This window comes from Arvicanthis niloticus, chromosome 7 (assembly GCF_011762505.2).
Source record: "Arvicanthis niloticus isolate mArvNil1 chromosome 7, mArvNil1.pat.X, whole genome shotgun sequence".
Classification (NCBI taxonomy): Eukaryota; Metazoa; Chordata; class Mammalia; order Rodentia; family Muridae; genus Arvicanthis; species Arvicanthis niloticus.
Window position 1 is genome coordinate 74,260,096 of NC_047664.1, and position 25,748 is coordinate 74,285,843.

General features: G+C 45.9%; 1 protein-coding gene across 10 annotated transcripts in view; it reads left to right on the forward strand.

Annotated features, from left to right (window-relative positions):
* Positions 1 to 9,132: 9,132 nt before the first annotated feature.
* Dcun1d4 (defective in cullin neddylation 1 domain containing 4) overlaps positions 9,133 to 25,748 on the forward strand; it is a 67,797-nt gene continuing 51,181 nt past the window's right edge. Inside the window, exon 1 of one of the 10 annotated variants that reach the window (XM_034508341.2) lies at positions 9,133 to 9,392. In XM_034508341.2, the coding sequence (XP_034364232.1) occupies positions 9,368 to 9,392 (25 nt within the window). In that variant the 5' untranslated portion in view covers positions 9,133 to 9,367. Of the gene's footprint in view, positions 9,393 to 10,830; positions 11,280 to 25,748 lie in introns of those variants that run through there. The other 9 variants (XM_034508342.2, XM_034508343.2, XM_076938649.1 and 6 more) reach the window with 9 other exon arrangements.

Below are 25,748 nucleotides of genomic sequence, written 5' to 3' on the forward strand. Positions count from 1 at the left end.
CTGATTAATTGCTGTTTTGGATCTGTAGTAAGGCAGCACACTACGACAGGAGCTCGTGGCTGGCAGGGAAAGATGCACATTGCAGGGACTTCAAGAGGCAAAGGAGAGATTAGAGCACCACAGCCCTTTTCAAGGCCATGCCAAGTGGGTCGTTGTCCCCCTCCCCTTTCTCTGTGACCTAAGCTTTGTGTCTAATTGAGGACTTAGACTTTAAATCATGGTTTTGGGGGTGTGTGGGGGGGGAGGGCATTCCAGATTCAAAGGATGGCAGGGAGACCAAGGCATTAGAAAGAAGTGTCTCCATCTTGTGCTGCTAAGTCGCAAGATGCTCTGCACTCATGCAGTCAGCCCCAACAGCTTCCCAGGATTAAGTTCATATAACCTTGGATCTTGCTGGCTCCTGCTTCGAGTCTCCAGGCTCCTCCTCTGTGGCTTTCCTCTTGGCTTTTGTTCAAGCCCAGTGTTAATTCTCTTCAACTTAGAACACAGATAAGTAACACTGAGGCTTGCCTTCACCAACTAAGGATAGGTTAGCAATATGAATCATGTTGGGGGAGCCGTTCAGCCTGGTCCCCTGGGTATCTGGAAAGGAAGCTGGGAAAGGCAACAGGCTCACAAGGGGAAAATGGGGGAGGGTGTACAGCTCTACCCTTGCGCCTCCCCAGACGACTGTGCTGCTTTGGGTCCTCTTCTAATATTCCTCAACATGAGATCCTGCTTTAGATCTGCTCTGCTGCTTAGCAAGGAAGGGAGGAAAGGCTTCTGTCCTGGACCAAAGATCTGCACTTCTCATTAACACTTCATGGGGATGGAGAATGGATTTGCGCCCAAGGACTGTGCTCAATGTGCCTGGCGACTGGGGCTAGAAGAGTAGACACAGACCATCAGTGTTCAAGGGCTCCGAGAGTGTTTTAAGGGTGAACAAGCAATCCTGGCTAAAAGATTGGAGAGGAAAATGATAGAGCATGTTGGTTAAAAGAGATTGGAGGCGAGCCTGCTGGGTTAGATTCTCCCAGCATCACACAAAGTAGCTGGATGACCCTGGGCAAGTTACCAGACCTCTGTGTGCTTTGGTCTCTTCATTTGTAAAACGGGTTATGCAAAAGAACCTACTAGGATGGTTGGGAGGAGTGAGTTAACATGGTTGGGGGTGGGGTGGGGTGTTCAGAACAGTCCCTGGCACAATGTGAGTGGCAAGTTTAGTAAGATTTCTGTTCTGAAATCTGTTACGTGTGGTGTCTTGGAAGGTTTTGCAAAGCTGAAGTTAGGGAATGTATGTAGATGGAGGTTGTGGTGTTACAGCTTCGGAGCCAGAAAAAGTGGTGGAGATGGAGGGATAGAAAATATAACACGGGCCAGCGTGGAGCTCAAGGCAAATGACTGTAACAAAAACGGAAGGATGGGGGACAGGCCAGCTGGGAGCCCTGGTGCCCCCTTTGGGGAAGGGGCAAGAAGTTGATTTGGGGTCCTGGAGCCAGAGGAGTGAGGAGAGGACATCATCAGATGACAGCAAAGGCATACAGAAGGATTATGGACAGGGCGCAGAGCCGGGGAGGACGCAGTGGGCTCCCAAGCAGCAGCACTGGCTTGAATCCAAGTTGGAGCTGGAAGAAAACTCTGGAGCAAGATAAAAGTCTATTCTTGGCATTTCTGTCCCAAAGAACATGGCTGCTCTTGCCCAGTGCCCAGGATCGTCACACTGAAGGTGCCACCAGGAGCTCCTCAGCCTGAAGCTGCTGCCCTTACCTACCAGCTCCTCAACAGAATTCATATTCGAGCACGGGCACAGTTGTCATCGATGCTTAGGAGAAAAACTAACAGAAGGAAATTAATCCCACCCTGACAAAGTTACAGGTAACCACCAACTGTTGCTTGAAGCCCTGGGACTTCAAGAAGGCCAAACCTTTGTGCCGGAACGAATGTCCAAACCAGGTATTCTCTGTGGAGGACAGTGTTGGGGATGGTTATGGCTGCGTTTCAGACCTTTGATAGAGAATTATCAATGACTCTGAAAAGGGTCTGAGACTCCCCAGAGTGAGAGCTAAGGACATTGCCCTAAGGAAAATAAAGTAATAGGAAAATATCTGGGTTAGCTGAAGGAAATAATTTTCATGTAGATAAATACGAGCCAGCGTTTGAACCACATGTGGGTGTTTGAATGATCTATTCCAAGTTTGGAACCGCTGAACTTAATTGAGTGTGTAAGATAGCGTGCTTTGGTCCCATCTTTGTGACACCCACGGTAGGTTGTAGGTAGCATCCAATAGGGGAGGGAGGTGTGAAGAGGAAAAGCAGTTTCAACTGTGTAGGTGAGGCTGGAGTCTGCTGAGTCATGGGGCTTGGTTATTCTGCAGCTGGTTCTTTCTAGAATAGGAAGTTCTTACCCCATAGTGTAGTGTCACCGACAAGTGAAGTGAACATATATTTCCTGTAGCTCCTGCTCTCTTCTCTCCCCTCCCCCTCTTCCCTAGTGCAGTCTGCCTTCTCCATCCATTCTCCCAGAATGCTTCACTCTGCCATAATGAGATGCTTGGCTGCCTTGCAGCCACTGAACTCTGGAGATGGATGGGGTCTCCTGTACCGCCCTGAGAGGGATGTTAAAAAGACATTGTATTCATGAAAGCAGGGGAGGGGAGGCAGAGAAATGGAGAGCTCGACACAGAAGCCATTGTACCAGGAGAATGGTGATTCTTTCTGTCCATCTCCTGCTAGCTGCAGTAATTGAAGAAATGCTATATTCATGAGATTCAGCACCAAGGTCAGGCATTGTTTAGAATTGGGAAGTTATTCCTTCTGAGATCGAATCAAATGCAGCATCATGAGGACTTGATTAGCTTGATGTGGAGAAAGGAGAGAAAATCCAATTCAGAGACTATGTGGTAAGGAATGAATACATTTTTATTCAAACTCTGTTAATTCCCTAGGCAGGCGTAATCTCCACAAAGTAAAAAGCCCTGGATAGAGGGGAAAAACCCAGCTGAAGCATCCCACATTGGCTCTAGTAAAAAAAAAAAAAAGAGATTAGTTAAAAGATCTATTAATGCTACCTGATGACAAGAAATCTTGGAAGTTAGAAATATTAAAAAGAAAAAAAAACCCAAAATTTCTTTATTGCCGCTATAGGCAAAACAAATTCATTGCTAAATGAGACCAAAATGGGAACACGATGTTAAGTCTAATTGGAAAATTCTCAGCTCTGTTAAGGGATCCTCCAGATGACTGCTTCATCAAGAAAGAGTCATTTTTAGTTGAAATTATCCCTGAGTTGGGAAGAAGCCAATTTTACCAGACAGGCGTGCATTAGGCTCATCCGAAACTAGGAAGAGCCCCTGGGCAGTGGGAATTCATATGCGCCTTCTTGCTGTGTTCTCCTAATCCTAGAAGTTTTATATACTTGACCCTGTCACTTGAATTACACCTTGGCAAAAATATTCCTGTTTTTGTAGGTGAAGAAACTGAAGCCCAGACAAGTTGGTTTTTGTTGTTGTTTAGACAAGCCTTGCTATGTAGACTTGACCTTGTCATCCTCCTGCATCAGTCTCCTGGTTCTCAGATAAGCTTAACGTCTTCATTTCATGATTGGAAATGGTAGGGTCTTTCTTAATTCAGCTTGCCTCATGAGTAGTACTCAAAATCAATGGCCTTCACGCTAAGCCTACCAGATTCAAAGTGTCTTAAGCAGGGCTGGGAAGATGCCTTGGTAGAACAGTGTTTGCTATGGATGCACGAGGCAAGTAAAAAAGTTAGGTGACTTAGTGTACTCGTGAAATGCATGAAATCTTAGCACTGAGAAGGTGGAGTCAGGCAGATCCCTGTGGCTTGCTAGTTAGCCATTCTAGGTGAGCAACAGATTCAGAGGGAGATCCTGTCTCAAACAAAATATTGTGAGGAACAATTAAGGAAGGCACTTGATAGCACTCTGATCATTGTATATGTGCACCCAAGTATATGCTTGCTTACTTACTTACACACACACACACACACACACACACACACACACACACACACACAGTGTTGGACATCAGCAACTGTGGCTCTCAGAGAAGAGTAATTATTTCAAAGTACAAAGAAGAGAAATCATTCATTATGAGAATACAGTATGAGTCTCTATTCATAGAAGAATCTTCTAGAGTGTACTTCAGTTGGCTTATTTTTTGGATATTAACTTTCTGTATTCACAAGACTTCTCTGTGTGAATTCCCAATATGAACATGACTTTTTCTTTGTTACACAAAATGTTTGCGGTTTCTGTCAAAGTAGGCTGCACTGGTGACTTGTCCTGGCTAGTTGGCTCTTGCATACCTGTCTTTACCGTCACTGTTAATTTTAGAAGCTAGAGAAGAATGAATCCAAATGTCCTGGTTAACTTTCTGTTGCTCTCAGAAAGCACTGACCAAAAGCAGCTTGGGGAGAAAAGGGATTATACGGCTTCTAGATTTCAGGCAGTCGTCTAGGGAAGCCAAAGGAAGAACTCAAGGCAGGACCTTTGAGTAGGGATCTGAAGCCGATAACTTAGAGCTATTGCTTTCATATACAAACCAAGAACAGAACATGTGCCCAGGGGCTGGTCTCAGCCTCATCGATCATTAATCAAGAGGAAGCCACACAGACGTGCACACAGGCCAATCTGATGGAGGCAAGAACTTAATTATGTTTCCCCCTTTCCCAAGTAACTCTAGTATGCATCAAGTTGGCAAAACCCAACTAGCACATTAAGTAAATATCTACTATCCAGTGAGGAACTAGCTTAGGCAAAAGAGAGGCAGTGTTTGAGAATCAGCATGCAATGGAATGTGATAGTACTGACAGGCGGTAGTCATAGCAACAGTCTCACCGCTGCTTAGGGGATGGTCACTGAACCTGTATTCCAGGACTCAAGAGTCTAAAGTGTTAACCATCATTCAGAGAGCGAACTACACTGTGCCAAGTATTATAAGCAATTATAGAACCTATTGTTTTTACTATTTTGAAAAAAAAAAAAAGATGAACAGTGTTCCTTAAGCTAAAATGCCCAGTGAGGAGTTGATTCAAGAAGGGTCTTAAAATTCAATGTGTTAATTAAAAAAAAAATCTTTGGGGGATATGCTGTAAAGATTTATCATTTATTTTTACTGTGTATATGTGTGCGCCTTTGTGTATGTGGATACAGGTACCCTGGGAGGGGCTGAGAATCCCCGGAGCTGAGTTACAAGTCTGTTATATGCTGTTTGACATGGATGCTAGAAACTGAACTTCAGTTCTATGCAAAAGTAATGCTGTGTCTTAACCACTGAGACAGTTCTCCAGCTTTCTATTTGAGGCTATATTAGAGGTACAGTGGTGGCTCATAAGAAAATGGAAGCACCATGAAAGTGTCCACCCCTCACAACGGGGTTTTATTTATTTATTTATTTATTTATTTATTTATTTATTTTTGTATTTAAGTGCATTTTAAGCTTACAGTCTACTAACATCAATTCTATAAAGTTTGAGGAAATTAACTAGTCTTCCTCTATGAATACATTTAAATTTCTATTCATTTTCATTTCCATATCCTGAATACCGACTTAGCCTGACTTTTGATAACTCAAGGAGTTTCACATACTCTCTCATGAATGAAGGTCACATGAATTCCAACATGCTATGCTTCCTTTCTCACTTCAAGCCTTACCAGGGACACATTTATCTACTAATCTAAGCAGGCTCAATTCTATTTAAGTCTCCAGGACTATGCTGTTTTCAATTCATTATCCCAAGCCTAGTGTACACAGGACAAGCCGACATACTGGGGTTTGTGATATTGCAAGGAAACATTTAAACCCCAAAACTTGTGCTATTCTTTCTCTCACTAGACTTCCATCAAATTCTCAAGTAAGAAAATAGGTAAGTCAGGCACCAGTGAACACTCCAAGTGATGGCTATTTCTGGTTGTCAATTTGACTATATCTGGAATGAACTATAATCCAGAAATGGAGGGCACTTCTGGGATCTAGATCTTGAGGCTGGAAGCCACAGACTTTTGGTCTGGATCTTGAGGCATAGTGGCCAAGAAAAGCTTAGGCCCAGACAAGGTAATACATGCCTTTAATCCCAGGAGACAGAGGCAAAAAGATTTCTGAGTTCAAGGCCAGCCCGAGACAGAGCAAGTTCTAAGTAAAGAACAGCTTAGGTCCAGATGTGGTGGTACAGACCTTCTGGGCCATACCTTCTGCTGGAGGCCTACAGAAGGATAATGGAAGAAGGAAGGCTTCTTTTTCTCTGCCTGCTTGCACTTACTTGTCAGCACATCTGTTGGAACCTACTTCTTCAGGATTCCAGCTTATCCAGAAGACCAGCTGAAACATCCAGCCTTGTTGGACCGAACAACTACTAGAGTCTTGGACTTTCTATTCACAGTTGCCCATTGTTGGGTTAGTTGGACTACAGACTGTAAGTCATACCAATAATTTTTCTTTAATATATAGAGACATTCCTAAGTTCTGTGACTCTAGAGAACCCTGATGAATGAATACACTTTGTAACTTGTTCATATTGTTACTTAATGTTTTAAATCATAACCAAGTGCAACGAAATGATGGACTATACTCTCAAATCTGCCCACCCCCAGTCTCAAGACATTCTCTACTCCCCCCACCCCATTTGAATATAAAAGATGGTATTTCAGTCAACATCTCTACAGGGGGACCTTGCTATTTGGGAAAGTTATTGAATGAGAAAAAAATTGAAATAATATTATTGAATGATTCCTTGAAAAGGCTATATTCCAAATATGAAGAATAGAATTTGTATTAGCGTGGTACTACTTTTAAGTAGTTGGGGAGGCTACTGTCTCAGGAATCTGAGATTTTTCTCCTTAAACCAGTATAGTGACGGAGAGTTGCAGACAAGAAGCTGGAAACTCGAGTTTTTAAATACTGCTTTGTTCTTGTGTAGCCCAATAACTTGGATTAGATGCTTAATTCCTTTGAACTTCGGGTCTCATATTCTTTTAATGAGGAAGTTGGATTTGGAGTCTTTGAGGTTCCTTTCAGATATAAAGCTCCCCAATAGTTGTCATCCACTTCACTCTTAGGAACAGTGAATCAGTGTCCACTATTGAAAGCCACTGTGCTCAGTGCTGGAAGACAGAAAATATAACTATAACAAGTTCCCTGACCATGAAGATTTATAATCTAATGAAAGGTTGAAATGTCTGGGCGATATTCACAGAGCATCATTTAGTTGTTTTATTATTCACGAGACTTGTGGAATAGTGAGGCTCAGGTGACTAAGAAAGAGTATTTCCTCTCAATTCTCAGGCTCTAGCTGATCATGATTGGGCCTGACCCCTGGTGGAGGCCACTATTTGGAACCTACTCACTACCTACTACGCTGATCTGGGTAAATCTGTATTTTATTTAAAAACAATCAGACTGACCCTAGTGGAACATAAACTGAGAAACAGCAAAGGTTAGAATTTTGTTTATATATATATTTTTTCTGGATACTATGTGTCAAGGAAGTTCTGAAAGCCAGGGAGAAAGCAAACTGGCAGGTCCTTTAGATTTAATAATCTCACAACGATAAAGTTTGCTGCAGATATATCAATATAGCAAATTAATAGCTAATATAAATCACGGGTTTATTTTAATTTAGAAGTACCAAGAAGCAAGCCCTTTTCTGTGCAAAACAATATGGGAAACAAAACTCAAACACATACAAATATTATACATAAAAAGAAATCTCAGAAACATGAACGAACTGTAGTTCTTGCTAGATCAGTCTGAAATCAGGAACAAAATCTTGAACACAAGAAGACTTTGCCCATAATAAACACCTTTTTAAAAAAAATCACAGAAGCTACCTACTTAGGAGTTCACAAGTTCCTTCCTTTGTCTGTGAGGCTTAGCTAAGACTCTGTCCTGTTAAGGAGACCCAAATGAATTCTCTATGAATGATTCTTGTCTTCAGGTGCAATTCTGATATTATGCAATTTGATGAAGTGAATCATAAGCATTTGAATGACAAATATGAGAGATAGCAATTATTGGGATTCAATGTAATTATAGAGAGATAGAAGATGATGAGATGCAACGTTATCACAGTAACACAGTGACGTAGATGACAAGGACTGTCAACTATTTTGCTCTTATAACATCTGTCCAGATTTCAGAACTCTGCAACTCAAGAGCCTGGACTGTAGAATTCAGAATCCTAACGCTGGACCGGTTTGTTATCTATGGTCATATCATTCAATGTCTATAGCGGAATCTACAGGCTGTCTAGGTTGTGGTTGGGGCAAGGGCTGTTGGAGGTTTGGAAGTAGAGTGTGGGTCTGCGGTGGGGGCGGGGCGCCCCTTCTTGACCATCTCTTAGCGTTCTTACATTACCATAGTGATTGTGGAGAACTGGTTTTCAAGTGCTGAAAAACGCAAAGAAACAACAACAAGCAGTATTTTGATTTAGGACACTAACAATCACAACCCCATTAATGCTTCCCTCTGCTAAACAGCGGTTTGGCCAGATTCGACTTATGTTTTTTAGACTTATAGTCAGGGGACCTGGCTTGTCCTGGTGTCAGGCTGACCCCAGCGCCTAATGTGGCACTGCGTTTTTCTCTCGCTGTCTGGGGACCGCAGAGGTGTCTGATGGACAATGTCTGCAGCATTCGAAACCTCTAGCACAAGTATCGTATGACTCTGAATATTGACTCTGAAAAAGAAGCGCATTCTCAAAGTTGGTCACAGAAAGGTTGTGGCATAAAAGGGAGGAAAGCGGAGAATTTTTTTCTTTTAATTTCCCGCGATGTGAAACGACTGATGAGAACCGGCGCGACCCGGGCGCGGTCAGTGGCAGGATCAGGCCGACTGCCTCCCAGAGAACACCGGTCCCTGTGGCCCGGAGCTTGGCTCTACGGTCCCTTCGGCTGCTTTGTTTCGGATGCTTAACCCAGGTTCTTGGTTGGTCTCTCGGCTCCTCTCCCGCTCCAGGATCCGCCCGCTACAGGGCGGAGCTTATGGGTCAAGGTGGACCAATTCCCCAGTCTCTCCGCTCCATGCGCTTTCGGACCCTTGAATGACTGACAGCCGTTGGGTCCAACCTGCGGCTCCGAATAGTGGCCTCTACCAGGGGCGGTCGGAGGCGAGGTGCCGGGGCCAATCACGTTGCAGCCTAGGGGGCGGGGCCTCCTTGCCAGCTGCAGGCGGTTCAACCAACACTCTTTCGGTCAAATGAGAGCTGAAGAGGGGCGGTCCCCCGGTTGGGGTCTAGCCAATGAGAAGGGCTGGATGGGCGGACCAGAGTAGAAGCCGCCGGTCCTCTGTTGCGAGCTAAGGTTTGGGGAGTCGGTAGGGGGACCGCGAGTGGAGCGCGGGAGCCCGGGCGGCAGGCGGGTGTGAGCTGCCCGAAAATGCACTCGGATGCTGCAGCTGTCAGTGAGTAGCACAGAGCCAGCGGGCCGGCGCGGGCCTGCACATCCTGTCCGCTCCCGCGCTCCCTTCTCCACTTCTCCACTTCTCCAGTTCCGGCCGCGCTGGAGTCCCTGGCCCGGGAGCGGATTGATCCCCTCCTGGAGTCCGAGGGCCTTGACGCTACGGGCGGCTGGGGCGGGGGCAGGGGCGGCGGGGGTGGGGACTGGCTGTCTTTCGGCGGTGGGGGGAGGGGGGACATATTCTGAAGGCCGGGGGCCGAGAGTCGGTGGTGCACGGAGGTGGAGACGGCGGCGGGCGCAGGCAGCTGGGGTCGGGGGTGGGAATGAGCGGGCAGGGAGAGGGCCTACTGTCGGAGTACCGGGTGAGGCTTGCGGGGCCCAAGCGGTGCGGTCTACCGGGGAAGGCGGGGGAGTGCGAGGGGAGCGGGGGCGGGGACAATGAGAAGGAGGGCGGGGGCGGGAACAATGGGTGGGGAGATGGGGCAGCAGCAGGGCTGGTGAGGGGCTGGGGGCTGATGTAACGGGGGCACGGAGTGGGAGACACCGGTGGGATGGGAGAGTTGTGGAGTCTGGTGTGCGGGACGGCGGCCGGGAGTGGCGAGAGGGCTGGGGGGACAGGTGTTGGGACGGGGGGGGTGTCTCTGGAGGAGTGGATGGCGGACAGGATTGCGGTGCAGTTTGGGGGCTGAGAAAAGGGGTCGGGGAGGGTGCTCGGAGTGAGTTAGGAGGAAGAGTAGGTGGGGAGGAGCGGGGACTGGGAGTGCTGTCAGCCTCGGGTTCGGTGCTCTCTGGGCGGGGTGGGGAGCGTTGGACTGTGCATTGGGGGAGGGCGCTTCTTCCCTGGAGAGGCCGGGTCCAGTTTAGGAGAGGACCACCCTGAGCCTCCGGGTGCACTGAGGAGAGGGGGCGGGGCCGGGTACCCGGGAGGTGTCCGGAGGCTGGCAGTGGCCGCTGCGTTTGGCGAGCAGCGGAGAGCGAGGTCAGCGCGGGCCGGGGTTACAGGACCGGGAGGCGGCTGTCTGCGAGCTGACCCGACCCGCAGGGGTCCTGGAGGCGGGGTGGAGGAATTAGCATAAGAGGCTGTCAGGGTCCCCTGGAGGTCCGTAGGTTTGGCAGTGTGTGACGCAGTTCCCTAATTTCTGACCATCAGGTGTAGGGGTTGATGCGTCAAGACCTGTTACCCTCTACGGAGGGCCGCTTTGAAGACAGCAACGCGCGTGCTCGAAGCTACCTCCGACCGAAGCACCGGGAGGGTGCTTTAGGGTTTTTCTTTAGGGTCTAGCTCCGGGAGCCGGTGTAAAGGGGAAGACAGGCTCGCGGAATTCTGGGACTTGTAGTCCCCGCGACCCTGGGCCGCAGTTGGATTGGGTGCACGTGGGTAACTGTGGAAACGAGGCCCAGAATGCAGTGCGCCCCTTGGAACCTCCCTGATTGACTAACTCGTGCTTTATGCCGCGGAGACCCAAGGCGTTCTCTCCCGGGAGATGCCTGGGTTCCTTGGGACAGTGTCCACTGCAGAGGGAGAGGCCAGGCCTTTCTCCGAGTTAATTTTCCCCTGCATCTGGTAGCTTTGCGGAGTGAAAGCTTAGTCTTGAACCATCCTGCACACAGTCGTTTTAAAACAACCTTTATCATGGAACATTTAGAGTGTATTCAGTGTATGGAAGTCTAGGGTGAAGTATACAGCCTTACATAATAAGTATGGAAACTAAGTAGAGGCACATATATTCCTCGTGAAGAAAATACAGATAACAGCAGCGGTATTTCTTGGGCTACTTGGTTTGCCCAAGAATTACGGGATTTTTTTTTTGGAAGCGAATCAAGAATGGCAGCTTAGTGGAATTTGGGGTTGAGCTAGTCTCATGCTACAACCTGAAATGAAATCCTAAAGGTGAGCAAAGGGGAACTGTGATGTCTTAACTTTTATGTAAGTAAAGCAAATGAGGCGGCTGTTTGCCCTTTGTATGCTGGGCTTTAAAAGTCCTTCCCTCTTGACCATTACAGGTCTTCCTGAGTTTGTGGACTTCCAGCCACCACATTCTTTGCCAGTCCTCCTTAGTGATCACTCCCAAATCAAATGTAGGGGCTATAAGATTTATTTTTGTGTGGCATATTAGATACTATAAAACATTTATAATTGTAATGGTTATCGGAGGGGGTGTCTTAATAGCCCAGTGGTAAAACATCTTGAGGACGAGTTTTAAGATCTGGAAACCACTTGACACAGTTAAGACAGTACTGAACTTGTATATGTATTAGACAATGTTTTTTTTTTTAATTTATTTTTACTATTTTAAGTATGATATATGTGGGTATGTGCACGTGCATAATCGATGCCATGGAGATCAGATGAAGGCTTGGGATCCCCTAGAGCTGGAGTTACAGGAGGTTGTGAGCTCCTCACCGGAGTGCTGGGAGTGAACGCAGATCGTCTGCAGGAGCAGCAAGCACTCTTGAGTGCTGAGGCGTCTCTCTAGACCTTACAGGATGGCTTTTGAAATAAGGTCTGAGAAACTCATTAGAATATGATGGTGTTTTAGGGAAACAATTTAAATCTATCCTGCTTTGACTTATACCTGCAGTAAAATCTCTAAGAACTGTCTTGTATATATTATGGACATTTTTCAAAAAAGTATTTAATCTAGGATTTGCTCTTGCCAAATGATAAGGGCAAAAAATTGCATGAACTCTGTAACTGTCTTCAAGATCTAAAGAAAACATTAGTCTGCATTTCTTCTGTTTTCATTCATTCTCATCACATTCTCAGGGATGAATGCCCTTCCTCACACTATTTTCCAGCTAGTCCGTAAGCCCCAAAGGCCTAAGTGCTCTCAGATGGTACTCTAGTGTTTGCGACCTTTGGCCCTTGGCTAGGTCTTATATTTTCTTGTGGATTTTGCTATGCATCTAAACAGTTCAGAAAATTTTATTGAAGATTTTTGACTCTGTATTGAAAGTATTTTGGCGGGGAAGAGGGGGTAGTTGTATTAAGGTTCTTTAAGAGTATCAACTTATAGAATGAATCTGTATATATGTGTGTGTGTGTATGTGTGTGTGTGTGTACATATAAATCCTAAATATGTACTTGTGTGTATATATATATATACAAGTACATATTTACATACACACACATACATGGGATATATTAGAATAACTTAAAGGCTGTTGTCCAGTTAATCCAACAATGGCTATCTATGTATGGAAGGTCCAAGAATCCAGTAATTGTTCAGTCCACTAGGCTGGATGCTTCAGCTGATATATACTGGAATCCTGAAGAAGTAGGCCAGTGAAGGAATGGACTTGGTAGTGAGGCAAGAGCAAGTAGGCAAAGAACAAAAGCTTCCTTCTTCCATGTCCTTATATTAGGCTTCCAGCAGAAGGCGTGGCCTAGATTAGAGGTATGGCTTTCCACCTCAAAGGTCTAGATTAGAAGTGGATCTTTCCACTTCAAATTAAGCAAAAATCACTCCCAGGCATGCCACTCCATTTTGGGTTTTAGTTAATTCCAGATATAGTCAAGTTGACAACTGAGAATAACCATCTATAACTGCCAAAGACAAAAGCTCTCTCTTCCTATTGGGGATTTGTGTACAGTGACTTTCTTCCTTCTCCATTCATGGCTCACAGAAGGCCCCTGCTGGATGCTTGATGGTATCCCTCCCCTGGTAACGTCCTTCCTTCTTCCTGTTTTGATGTTTGCAGTATTTGCATCTTAATCATCACCATGGTCATCCTTAGAATTGTAGCTAACAATTAATAGCCAGTAATTTAGCTGACATAGCAGCAAAATGCAGTCTGTCAGTTAAGTACCTGGTACTGTATAGCCTGGTGACTTTGGTAAGTGTTCATTCCCAGGGACATTTAGAGGTTGTACCAAGGTACTCAGTGTGTTGGAAATAGTCTGTGTATGCGGCCCTAGCTTTGTAGTTAGTCAAGGGAATAGAAAACCAAAACTAGTTAGCTGATTTAGTGCCTTTGGTTAATGAAGCCACAGTGATTTTAATCACCTTTCTTGGAACCTTAGATGCTTCCCATCTTTGTCTGGTAGTGGAAGGGAGAGGCTGTGTACGCAATATTTAACTTGTTGCTGTGACCAAATAGCTGAGCACAGCAACTTGAAGAAGGGTTTATTCTGGTTTACAGTTGGAGGATATACTCTGGCAGAGCAGAGAGGATACACTCTGGGGGTGAGGGGCAGGAGTGGCAGGCACGGTTACATTGTGTCAATAGGAAGGAGAGAAGATATTGGCCCTCTGCTGCTTTCATTTTTGTAGTTAGCTTATGGAAAGGTGCTGCCCACACACATTGTGTCTTCCTTCCTGTTAAACTCCCCTGAAAAGTGCTGTCACAGAAAGACCCACAGTGTGTCTTTTTCATGATTCCAAATCCAGGCAAGTTGACAAGATAAATGATCACAGGCTGTATCTCTTCCTGTCCCCTACAATTGCCCCCTCTTCCTGACTCATTACCACCATCTTGGGTCTGAGGTAGTCTTTTTTATGGTAACCAGTGATTCTGTGTGAGGCCTAGCCTGTGCTACATTGGTCTCTCAGTAGTTGAACCATCTTTGCTTTTAGCATTTCCTTTCCTACTCAAAACCTTGAGGGCTTCCAGGCTTCCTCAGAACAAGAACCTGGTGATATAGGACAGCTTCTGTCATTGAGGCCTGGCTTCTCTCCTTGGAAGGCTTTCTCCCCCCTCCCTGTCCTCAGAGCATAGGACAATAAGGGGCCAGGACAATATCATCTCCTCAAGACCTATTGCCAATGACCTCCTTGCTCCAGAGGTTCTATAGTTTTTGCAGCCTTCAAGTACCAGCACTAGCTGGGCACCAATCATTCACGATGTGAACCTTTTGGGAACATTGCCTATTCAAACTGTAACGTAGCAGCAGTACATAAACAGTATGTTTTATATGGAGAGATTAAATGCTGCAAGGTATGTGCAAGGGACTAGGAAAAATCTGCTTGGGACCAACGGTTAAATCTGTCACCAGGTCTGTTTGAATGGGATGGCACTATTTTAGTTTTTCTTTTTCTGACTTATGGCCATATTCTGGTCCTAAGGCTTTATTTCTTCAGTTAACAGTACAGTGAGATAGGAGCTGGTGAGAGGCCTTGGTGGTTAAGAGCATTAGCTGCTCTGGCAGAGAACCTGGGTTTGGTTCCCAGCAGCTCCACGATGGCTAACCATAGTCTATAACTCCAGTTCCAGGGAATCCGATACCCTCTTCGGCTTCTGAGGTCATACACTTGCATAGACATCCATGCAGATAAAATTATGAAATGCACACAAACCCAGAAAACAGTACAATGAGATTGTTAGTGGGTTTTCATGTACTGTGCTAACCGCTGTGTAAGGTAAAGCTAACATTGACACAGGCAAGTAGACTGGTTGGAAGCCCGAATTGGTGTTGATTGCTTCCTACAGCGTCTTCTTACTGTGAAATTCAGGTCAGAAGTACCTCTTGAGAATTATTATTTTAAGAACATACTTTAGAAAGTGTATCTTCGGGAGAAAACCACTGAAATGCATTTTAAATAGAATGTCATGCTTTAGTAAGTGTCACATGACAGTTTTAGAGCCAGGACCACTTTTTGTTTTTTCTTTCTTTCTGGAGTGTCAGTGTTTCTAGAGAGAGTGCCTACTACCTGAGGTTTGAATTGCTTTTCTTTTAATTAGAAAATATTAAACGAGGAAGGCAGGCAGTTGTTTCTGAAACTCCTGAATGTATGGAATAATAACACTAAATGATAGGGAAGAGACCCCTACCTCCAGGCAGCACCACCCCTCTGTGTGGGATGGGTTTTTTTTTTTTTGTTTGTTTGTTTTGTTTAGATTTTGGTAGTTCTTTGGGGATTTCCTTTTCTAATTAGTGTTTAGCAAACCTTTGTTTACCACTGCCTGCATCAGTAGGGCTTGCAGCGTCATCCCAACAGTGCCATCTGGGCTGGGGAATCTCTTCCTGAGCTGAGAGCTGCTCAGAAGCACCCTCCCACTTCCGTACCTCCTGAAGGAGGAGGTCAGCAGAGGGAAGAAGGCTGTAGCCTGTGGAGAACCCCTGTGCTGGGTGTTCAGCCATGCCTGCTCTGTTGGTTTTGGAGCTGGAGTTGGTCCAGTCTTAGTTCTATCTGTGGGGAATCTCGTCATGTGCCCATGGGGATTCTTTCTGTTGTGTGGTCGACAGGCCTGGCTTTCTCATTTTCCTAGTGAGTCTAGTGCTGTATTTAAAACAAAACAAAACAAACAAACAAAACAAACCAAGCCAACACTTTCTTGTTTAAACTCGCCACAGTTGGTTTCCAGTGCTGGCAACTACAAACTGATACCTAGCCCCTCACTTGTCCGTTTACCTGGCAGAGGTTTTTGTGGAGAAGAGCTGCGTTTTCCCTTTTCAGTGTAGCTGCCTGTAGGCTCCATTCAGGGTGACCAAAAACCTGACTGAAGGATTTCTGTAATGCCACTTGTAGGTGACAGGAGCCAGCATTGCAGGTACTTAGTGTTGGCATCCCTTCTAGGCTCCTCCTACCAGTTACCTGGCAATAGCCAGGGAGGCCTGGCTTGCCATAAAACTGGCCCCTTCTTGCTCTCTCTGCCCCTTCTCCCCCCCTCCTCTCTTTCTCTCTCTCTCACGCCCTGCTTCTCTCTTCACGTGTTCTTGACCAATCCCCACCCTCCACTTCTCTCTCCCTTTCTGTCTCTACTTCCTTCTCAACTCCCCTTTCCATGCCCAAATAAACTCTGTTCTATACTACATCCGTTGTATGGCTGGTACCTCAGGGGGAAGGGACACCTCAGCATGAGCCACCCCTCCCAGCTCATTATACTGCACTCTACAAAACATAGCCTGGTCTTTTTATAAAACACAACACTCAGCCACTGGCAGGCTAGAAAGCTAGCTCTCAGCTAGCTGTGGACTCCTGTCCGCATGGATAGATAGCCTCTTTGTCTCAGAGCAAGCTATTTCAGAGGTGGGATGCTCAGAAGCTGTCCCCTAAGCCCCTGCGCACCATCTGATTTGAGAATACTGATTTGAGAATACTATTTGTAGGTTTTTCTTGGGTGGAGTATTTTGTTTAGCCAGAAATAATGTCTGATAGTTTTAAAATCTTCCTGGATAACTTTACTGAGGTTATAATTTACATGTTAAAAAATTATAGCCACTTAAATGTATAGTTGGATAGACTGGTAAACAAATACCCTTGCAGAACAACTAATAAACCAAGATACAGAGCATGTCTGTCACTCTTGAGAGTCTCTCTATGTCCCTGTCCCTGTGAGTCAGCGCTTCCCTGAGGACCCCACCCCAGATACTTGGCTCTTAGGATGTATTTATGGCCTTCCTCATGTTAATGGTTGGTTGTTTTTCTTTTCATGAAGATATTACAGCATCACACGCTGATCTAAAGGAAACTGTCGATGCTGCGTGGACCCTATATCTCATGATTGGTGCTTTTGCCACAGAGAATGATGACTCTAAACGTTTTCTGGTGCAGTGTTTCTGTGGCCCAAAGACAGGCCCACTCCAGCGCCTGTACCGTGGATGCAGTGGGAGGGTGGCTTCCACTGCTCTGTGGCAGTCTGGGAAGTAGGAGCGTGCTTGGTAGGAATAGACCCTGGAGTCAGAATATCTGGGTTCACAGCCACCCTATGCCATTTATTAGTTGTGAGATTGTGAGTGAGTTCATCAGCCATTTTGTACTCAGAGATTTCATAAATAAAACCAGCCTCTCTGGGGCAGTTACCAGGTTTGAATATTGAGTACCTACTGTACGCAAGGCCCAGTTCTTCATTTGTCTGGAAGTTTTCATTATGTTGCAGGTGAGAGCCAGATAATAAATACATGTTTCATAGTGATCAGTTCTGAGAGAAAAACAAAGCAGAGGAAGCATGTGTGTGTGTGGAGGGGTGTGTGTGGTCAGAGAAGGCTAATGGGAGGGACCCCAGTACACAGGCTCTGGGTGCAGGGCCGGCCTGATCTGAGGAACAGCCAGGAGACGGGGATGCAGGGAGGGGAATTGGGGAGAGACATGGTCCAAGAAACCCATGATCTGAGACACCCGAGCTGCTTCTCTTGCTGTTGATTTGTAGTGGTGGCTTCCTTGGTAGGTGTGGCATCATAGGAACCGGGGAGAAAAAGAGACATTCTGTTATTTGAGCACTCTGTCATTCCACTGTTGCCAGACACTCCTGTAACAGACAAGGTCACCTGGAGCTTGCTGTTCAAAAGATTGTGGCGGAAAGAGGGCGGTGGGCAGGTGAAGGTTGAAGGATGGATGCTGGATTAATGGACGTCAGGGTGCGTGGAGCCAGGAGGAGGCACACAGCTAGACCTCCTACAAGAGTTAGTAGTTAGCTGTGGCTCAGCTGTCGGTATTTCACTGGGGAAAGAAAGAACTGAGTTCAGGAGCAGGTTTGAGAGGACAGGGCTGACCGACCAGGCAGACCTGTGACAGCTAGGTGTGTGTGGGGGCGAGCCTAGGGCAGGAGGAGGTAAATGCAGAGTGGGATCTGTGGGCTGTATGAGTGGAGAGGAAGCAGGGAGCGGAGATGGGTATAAAGGGACAAGGGGAGGGGGAAAGGCCCTTTATTACTGTGTCCTCTACTCCCTCCCCAAGTAGATCACAGGACAGGAAGCTGGAGTATAGGAAGGGAAACCTCAAGGCCGCTGGGGTTGAGGCTCTTACACAGTGCCTTGGCAGTCCAACTCCAGGGTTGGGTGCTTTCCGCTGCAAGTGAACGGGTCTCAGTTGTACTCTTGCTTTTCACTTGCTCCTCAGAGGGTACATTGTCCTGGCCTGTGAGTGGGCAGGTCAGAGCCCAGTGGTACTTCCCTCCTTTGCCTTGGGCTCTTGGAACAGTGTAGCTGGTAGGATGTCTAGGGTCTTGCAGCTTGCTCTTCTGCACACCTCTTGGCAAGGTGATTTGAGGTGACACCAGGTATTTAACCCTGCTGGAAAACTGTGGCCCCAAAAGTACTCTGTACTCTTTTATTTGCTGCTGAAGCAGTTTTAAGTTGTTGGAGATATGGAAATACTCTTGCAAGTTTGAAAATACAGGTGATAACTAACACCATTGCAGAAAAGCCAGAGAATGAGACTTGGCTTAGAGCCACCCATTCAGTACCTTTTATAATGAAGTTAATCCCCCATCCCCGTTTTTATATCTTAGGGCATGGTTAAGTATTTATTTTTAACACAAATGCCATTCCACCAATTCCTAGTCCTTATCAATTAAATGGGACGATGTTGTAAGTCAGTCCAAGGAATATTGTATTAATGGCCTTAAAGATGCATCTCCTTGCTGTCCCTTCTTATGTGTTTTTTCTGTATAGCCGTTCCAGGTCTAGAAGCCATTCAAGTAGAGCTGGTGTGGGGTATGGGGTATGGGGGTGTGGGATGTGGGGTGTGGGCAGCACTCTGTCAGTGTGCTTTCACTCACTGCTTACTGCTGTCCCCCGGAGCTTGTGGAGGGGGTTCTGTCATTCTGGCTCTACAGATGGGGCACTGAGGCACCATGAGTTAGATTGCTGATATATGAGTTGTTTCAGCTGGGCACAGCAGAGATGGGACTCTGGACTAGCACGTACTAGACCTGACATTCTTTTCTCTAAACCTGGGCCCTGCAACATTATCAAGATTGAATGGTATTTTGTCTCTGAGTGACCCCATGAAACTCTGTTCTCAGTGGTAGGCAGGGTGAGAAGAAGGAATCTGGAGGCCTTTGTACCTTGTCACATTGGGAACACAGCCAGCCCATGTGTCCTGAAGTGACCGGATCCTTTGAGATGACAGTGGCGGGCACAGACAGGGCTCTGGATGGCATGCCTCCTCTCGGGTTTCTTCTACCAGCTTCATCTCTAGGTCCTGTGAGAGTGAGGGGAAACTGCAGAGGTGACACACACACCTCTGCCCTCCCCTCACAACATCTTGAACACTTGGCTCACCACCCTCCTCCACCCCCACCCCACCCCCAGCCTACCATGCACTCTGGTTTCCGCACTGTCTTCCCAGAGGGCTTGAGGCTGAGAGGCTGAGAGGCTGAGAGGCTGAGAGGCTGAGAGGCTGAGAGGCTGAGAGGCTGAGAGGCTGAGAGGCTGAGAGGCTGAGAGGCTGAGAGGCTGAGAGGCTGAGAGGCTGAGAGGCTGAGAGGCTGAGGCAATGGCAGTTTTTGGAGCATGTAGCTCTCTTGCATAGCCATACCTGCCATGTACCAGGTTTGTGCCCTTGGAAGTTTGGGGTTAGGGTGAGCAGTCCCTACCCTGAACCTTGGTCTTTGGGAGTAGGGACAGAGATGGAAGTGTAGATAATACACATAGTATTCTGTTTGTGAAAGTGCTGTCCTGGGCCTTTCTGTATTTTAAAATGTTTAGAAGAAGCAGATCTGTAGAGGCAGGAGGAAGAGTCACAGTGGCCTCCAGGTGAAGGAGGGGGGGGACAAGTAAGGATGGCCACGAATGTGATAAAAATGGCCCAAATTTGATTGTGGTGATGGTTAGATAACTCCCTGAATATACTGAAGCCACTGCATCGTATACTTCAGACAGTGAAGGATATGGAGTGTGGAATGTATATCAACAAAGCTGCTGAGAATATTAGCAAGGGGAAGAAGGCCCGCGAGTCCCCTGGGGGATGCTGTTCTGTCCAGGGCGGGGAAGCCAGAGCCCATGAGGGCGTACACCAATAGATAGTTGGTGAAGACAGCTTTTGAACCTTGTGCATTCCAGGCGTCAAGGCAAAGGGCAGAGTACATTTCAAGGCTCCTGCACAGGACATCCCTCGAGTGGTCAAGGAGTGGAATGAGTCTGGAGGACATGGGACCTTGCATGGACTTAACATTTCTAGAGGGAAGGAAGCCAGGCAACCTTAATGGTGGCTGTCACTCCAGTACTCTCTTGCTTTTACAATGGATTTTCTCTTTCCACAACACTTAGAAAAATGGAGGCCCTTTCAGCATGTTGCTTTGAACCCCATGGGAGAGTCACAGCCCTGCACTACTTGGTTTTTGCAAGTGATGCAGTGGTTTTGATAACCTTTCATTTTGTTTTGGTTTTCTGCCAATAGCGTGGCTGTTTTCCTGCCCTTACCATGGAGCCCCTTCCTACTTCCCCTGCAGGGTTATCTCATGCCTTTGTCACAGAGAAGGAAGGCAGTTATTGTGAGCACAGTGGGACCTCAACTAGGTAGTTTGAAATATGCAGGCAATTGTTGTCAAGTGTGCTGAGCCTCCTGTTCTGTGCGACAGGGGAACCAATCGATCCCTCATGTCCACCTTTACCCCAGACTCTTGAGCCCATCCCTCTTTCCTCCCTCAGGCCCTTGCTAAGCTCTGCTGACCAGTATTCTGTTCCTTTTGGGTCAGGATCTTACTCTGTGGCCCAGACTGTCCCGGTGCTCACTGTAGCTTACTAAGCTGGCCTCGAGCTCGCTCTGTAGGTTAGGCCGCCATTGGACTCCCACCAATCCTCCTGCTCCCACCTCCCAAGTGCCTGGCCTGTACTTTGAAAAAAACTTCTTAGCTTTTACAGTAATTATGCATATTCCCATGGAAATGACATGTGTCTGAGGTCACCCTGATCACCACACACACACACACACACACACACACACACGTTTTGTGGTGTCACACTGTACCTCCAAAACATGTACAGTTACCACGTGCCAATTAAAGCCAAGTGAAAATATGCAGTATTTGTCTTCTCTGTCTTATTTTTCTTTAAATGGTCTCCAGTTCCTTCTGTGTCACTGCAGGCGACTGATTCCATTCTGTTAACAGCTGTATAGTGTTCCACCGTGTCCATGTACCGCGGTTTTTGCATTCATCTGTTGGTGTGTGCTGAGCCTGACCGCTTGCCTTAGTGAGCTGTGTCCCAGTAGATGTGCGGAGCCGCCCATGCCCTTCTCAAGTCCCTCTGTGCACACCCAGCAGGGAGGTGCTCCATCTGGAGGGCTGCATCTCCTAGATTTTAAGGGGTCCCACACTGTTTCTTAATGGTTAGATATCCATGGCTAGTTAATTAATGTATTATATAACTAAGCCCTAGTTTGTTCCCACCAGCCGCCTCGCGTGTAAGAGCTCTGCTCACACCAGTGCAGTGGTTTCTTTCTGTCTTGTGATAATACTATTCTAACCTGCTAACCTGTGAGAAGTGATGTCCTGTTATGACTGAACAGCACCGCCCTGGGTACTGATGTTGAAGGGTTTTTGTATTCATTCCTGTGTTACTCACTTGTCTAATCTCTTAAGAGATCTCTTAAGCCAGTGTCCCTGTAGGTTATCTTATCTGCCCATTTTTAAATGGGATTTTTCTTGTTTCTTTTTTGCTGTTGACATGTTTAAGATCGTTCATGACTTAATGAATTCCCAGGTAATAGAGAGACTCTCAGATACTCTCTTCTGCTCTGTGGTCTCTCTCTCTCTCTCTCTCTCTCTCTCTCTCTCTCTCTCTCTCCATATATATATAGTTTCCTTTGCTGTACAGAAGATTTTCATTTACCATTTGTCCAATTTTGCTTTTGCAGCTTAATTTTTGGGGAGTCATGTCCAAAACATAATCTTTATCCAGACCTAGCCCCTGTATTTTCACAGCAGTTGTATAGTTTTGGGTTTGTGTTTAAGTCTTTGACTTCTTTTGAATTGATTTTTAATTCATTCTATTTATCTATTATCTATCAATCAGCTATCTATATATTTCCCTCCCTCCCTCCCTCCTTCCCTCCCTCCCTCTCTCCTTACCTATCTATCTGTCTATTTTGTGTTTGCTTTTGAGGCGTGGTCTCATTCTCTAGCCCTAGAATCCTGGAATTCACCTTGTAGACCAGGCTGGACTTCAACTCACAGAGATTCACCTGCCTCAGTCTTCTGAGTGCTGGGATTGGATGCATAGGCCTTGATTTTTCTTTTAAGTGTGTGTGTGTCACAGAGAGAGACTGAGAGACTGATTTTCTTGTTTTGTATGATTTTTCAAAAATCATTTAGTGATGAGACTTTATGTAATGTATGTTCTTGTTGCATTTATTGACAATCTGGCTGTAGATATATAGATTTATTCTTGGATTCCTTACTCTGTTTCATTGGTCTGTGTGGCTTGTTTTTAATTCCAGTATCATGCTGGGTTTGATTTTTTTGTAGTATTATTACTGTTGCTTCGTAGTGTATTTTTGTTTGTTTGTTTTGGTTTTTTAAGACAGGGTTTCTCTATGTAGCCCTGGCTGCCTTGAAACTCACTCTGTAGACCAGGCTGGCCTTGAACTCAGAGATCCTCCTGCCTCTGCTTCCAAGTGCTGATGTTAAGGCCTGTGCCACCATCTCCAGGTTTTGCAGTGTGTTTTAAAAGCCAAGTATTAGAGCCTCAAGATCTTTTTTCTTTTTGCTCAGGAGTTTTTTCATTGTTTAGTCTTGTAAGTGCCAGATTTTTAATTCTTTCCTACTTCTGTGAAGGATGTCATTATTAATAGTAATCTCTTTGTATTGAGATCACTTTGGGTGCTGTGGGTGTTTTGGCAGTGTTCTAGTCCATGAGTGTGGGCCATTTTTCTGTTTTGTGGCCTGTCCAGTTTTACCAGGATTTTGTATTCAGTGTAAAAGATGGCTGACTTCCTTGCAGGTCTTTTGGATTTTGTAGCTTTCATAAGCGGTGCTGCTTTCTTAGTTCCTTTCTGAACAGTGATGTTCTTGGTGTATGACAAAGATTCTGGTCTTTGCATGTCGTTCTATCCCTGGGACAGTACTGGACTTATGAGTTCTAACCACTTTTGGTGTTGGTCAATGGTCTACATTGCCTATCTGTCTCGATCAATTAAGCAATCAGATCTTCTGTCTGCAGATGGATAACTTGGCCTCTTCCCTATTTCATGTTCTTTATTTTGTTCTCTTGCCCATTTCCCCCCTTAAACATGGTCGAGAGAGGTTCAGCCAGTTTAATTTTTTCCTTTAATATTAAGATAATTTGTATACTTGACAGGATAGTACCTTGTATGTGGGATGCGGTGTTAGTCTCATAGGGAGGCAGACTGGGAGAAGTGGCTTTGGGCTAACAGGAAGGGTGACATATTCCCAGGTTGGCCACAGACACTCTGACCCCCATTTGAGATAGTGAAAAGGAAGAGAATGGGACAGATACAGAGCAGGCCATCTCCACGGAATCCCAGTCCCCTCCCCTCTGCTGCATTCCAGTAAAGATTTGTGTACAGGCCATTTCTTAAGTTCTTCTCTAAGGCAAATAAAGACTTCCTTTTGGCCTCACGAGTGTCTGAGTATGTGTGTTCTCTGAGGGAGTTAGCTTGCAGCAGCTGCAGCAGCTAGCTTGCCCCGTTAGTTCAGTAGACAGTGCAGTTGATGCACGGAGTCTGGCAGAGTGGTGAGGGCAAAATAAGTGTATGAAGCTGAAGAGATGCAGGGCTCCGGGCCCAGTGATGAGCAGCTGTCTCTGGACGACTCTGGCCCAGTGATGAGTGCTGTCTCTGGGGGGCTCTGGCCCAGTGATGAGTGCTGTCTCTTGTCCTGGATACCTCCCCTTCTACTGTGGCTGAGGTGGGAGCCGATTTCAGTTGGTTTCAAATGCTTGCTGATTGTTCTTTGTTCCTCCTGGAAAACAGCCTCTTTCTAATAAATAGAAATGTTCTCTTATTTAGTGGTGTACTTCTTCAGTCACAGCACCTGAGAGGCAGAGGCAGGAGGATCTCTGTGAGTTCAAGGCAGAAGTCTGGTTTACAGTCAGCTCCAGGCCAGCCAGGACTTTGTAGAGAGACCAAATAGGCTCTGTTACAGTGTTAATTACATGCATCTATTTATACACAGACTAGGCTTATCCTTCCCTTCTGTTACCTGAGTCCTGCACAGTCCTGTTGTACCTGCTGCACATTTCAACTACCCACCACCTAGGTTTTACAAATGATAGTGTGTTGGCAAACAGCCTCACTCCTTGTTTATGTCTTAGCTCGCTGCACTTGAGCAGTAGTGGTCACAAAGCCCCAGATACATAGTCTGCCCCCTAGAGTTTCTCTGCCTCTGCTCCATATTTCACATTGATTTCCACAGTTGCTTGACAGGCCCAGCATCTTTATTGTCAGATTGGTTCCAAGCCTTCCCTTTCTTTTTCCTCCTGTGTTTTTTCCAGGAGTAGGAGATAGCCACCTGTGGGGGATGGGTGAGATCCAAGGGTGGGGTGTGTGAAAACTGCAGGGCAGGCTGAAGAGGAATTTGATTGCCTTTAATTTGTAGTTTTCTGAAGGGGGAAGCCATTGCTTCATAATGCTGGCACTTTCCCCTTCGAGAAATAACCATCTCTGTGATGACATCTTTCACCAAACGTGATTGTTTTCTGCATTTCTGTCTCACATTTTGAAGTTTATTCCTATATGTATAATTGCTTTTTGATGCTATTATAATCGAGGTCTCTTGGTTATAGTTTACAGTTGGCATTATGGTAGAAAGGAAGGATTGTGCTTATTGTTATAGAAACGGTTTCTGATTCTTAGGGCTATATAAACTATTAGAACTTAAATTGTTGTTGTTTGACATTCATGTCTGCATTTACTACCTCAGATCGTCTGATTGCTAGTTCTCCTGTGTCACGTTGCAGAGTTCTATGTCTACAGTGGTTAGTTGCGTGGTCTGTGTTTCCCTTTCATCTTGCATAGATCACGGCAAATAGTAATTAAATCAGACAACGTTTTCATACCCAGTCAGCATTTGTTGGTGGCTTTGAAAACGTCCAGAAGATAATTTAGGTGGACTCTTTATCAGACAGACTGTGCCTTTCAGAGCTGATGGTTGCCTTAATGTGAACTGTAGAGGGTGCCTGTCACCTGCAGTCAGACCTCCACTGCCCTCTGTGGAAAGCCTGTGGATCACGGAGGACACTTGACTTAACCTTGTGTTTATCCTTTGGAATTGAGAGACGAGCAGATTTTTATGAATCAGTTAGTGCTTTCCTGAATGTATTCTCTGTAAAGCGTTTGATCTTTACCTTGGCATCTCTGCTTTAAGGATTTGAAATCTATTTTAGATTTCAAGGTCTATTACTTGCCCTGAGCATGGAGCAGATGAACCATAAATCCAATATCTGTTAACCTTTGTGAAGTTATTTTTATTTCTATTCTTTCTTTTTTTTTTTTTTTGCCTTCTAAATTCATGTCTTCTTACACTGAGAGGAAAGGGCCATTCATGTTACTGGTGTCATCTGTTTTTCCCTTTTGAGTCACTGCCTTTTGAGTGCAGTGACAGCTGGCCTGTGGTTGTGCTAGGAATTGGGAATGGAAACAGATAATTGACATAGTATGTGACTTGTGAAGTGAACCCTTTCATTGACTAGAGCGAAGGCAACTCCACAGATAGAATGTAACCGTAAGCACGCCTG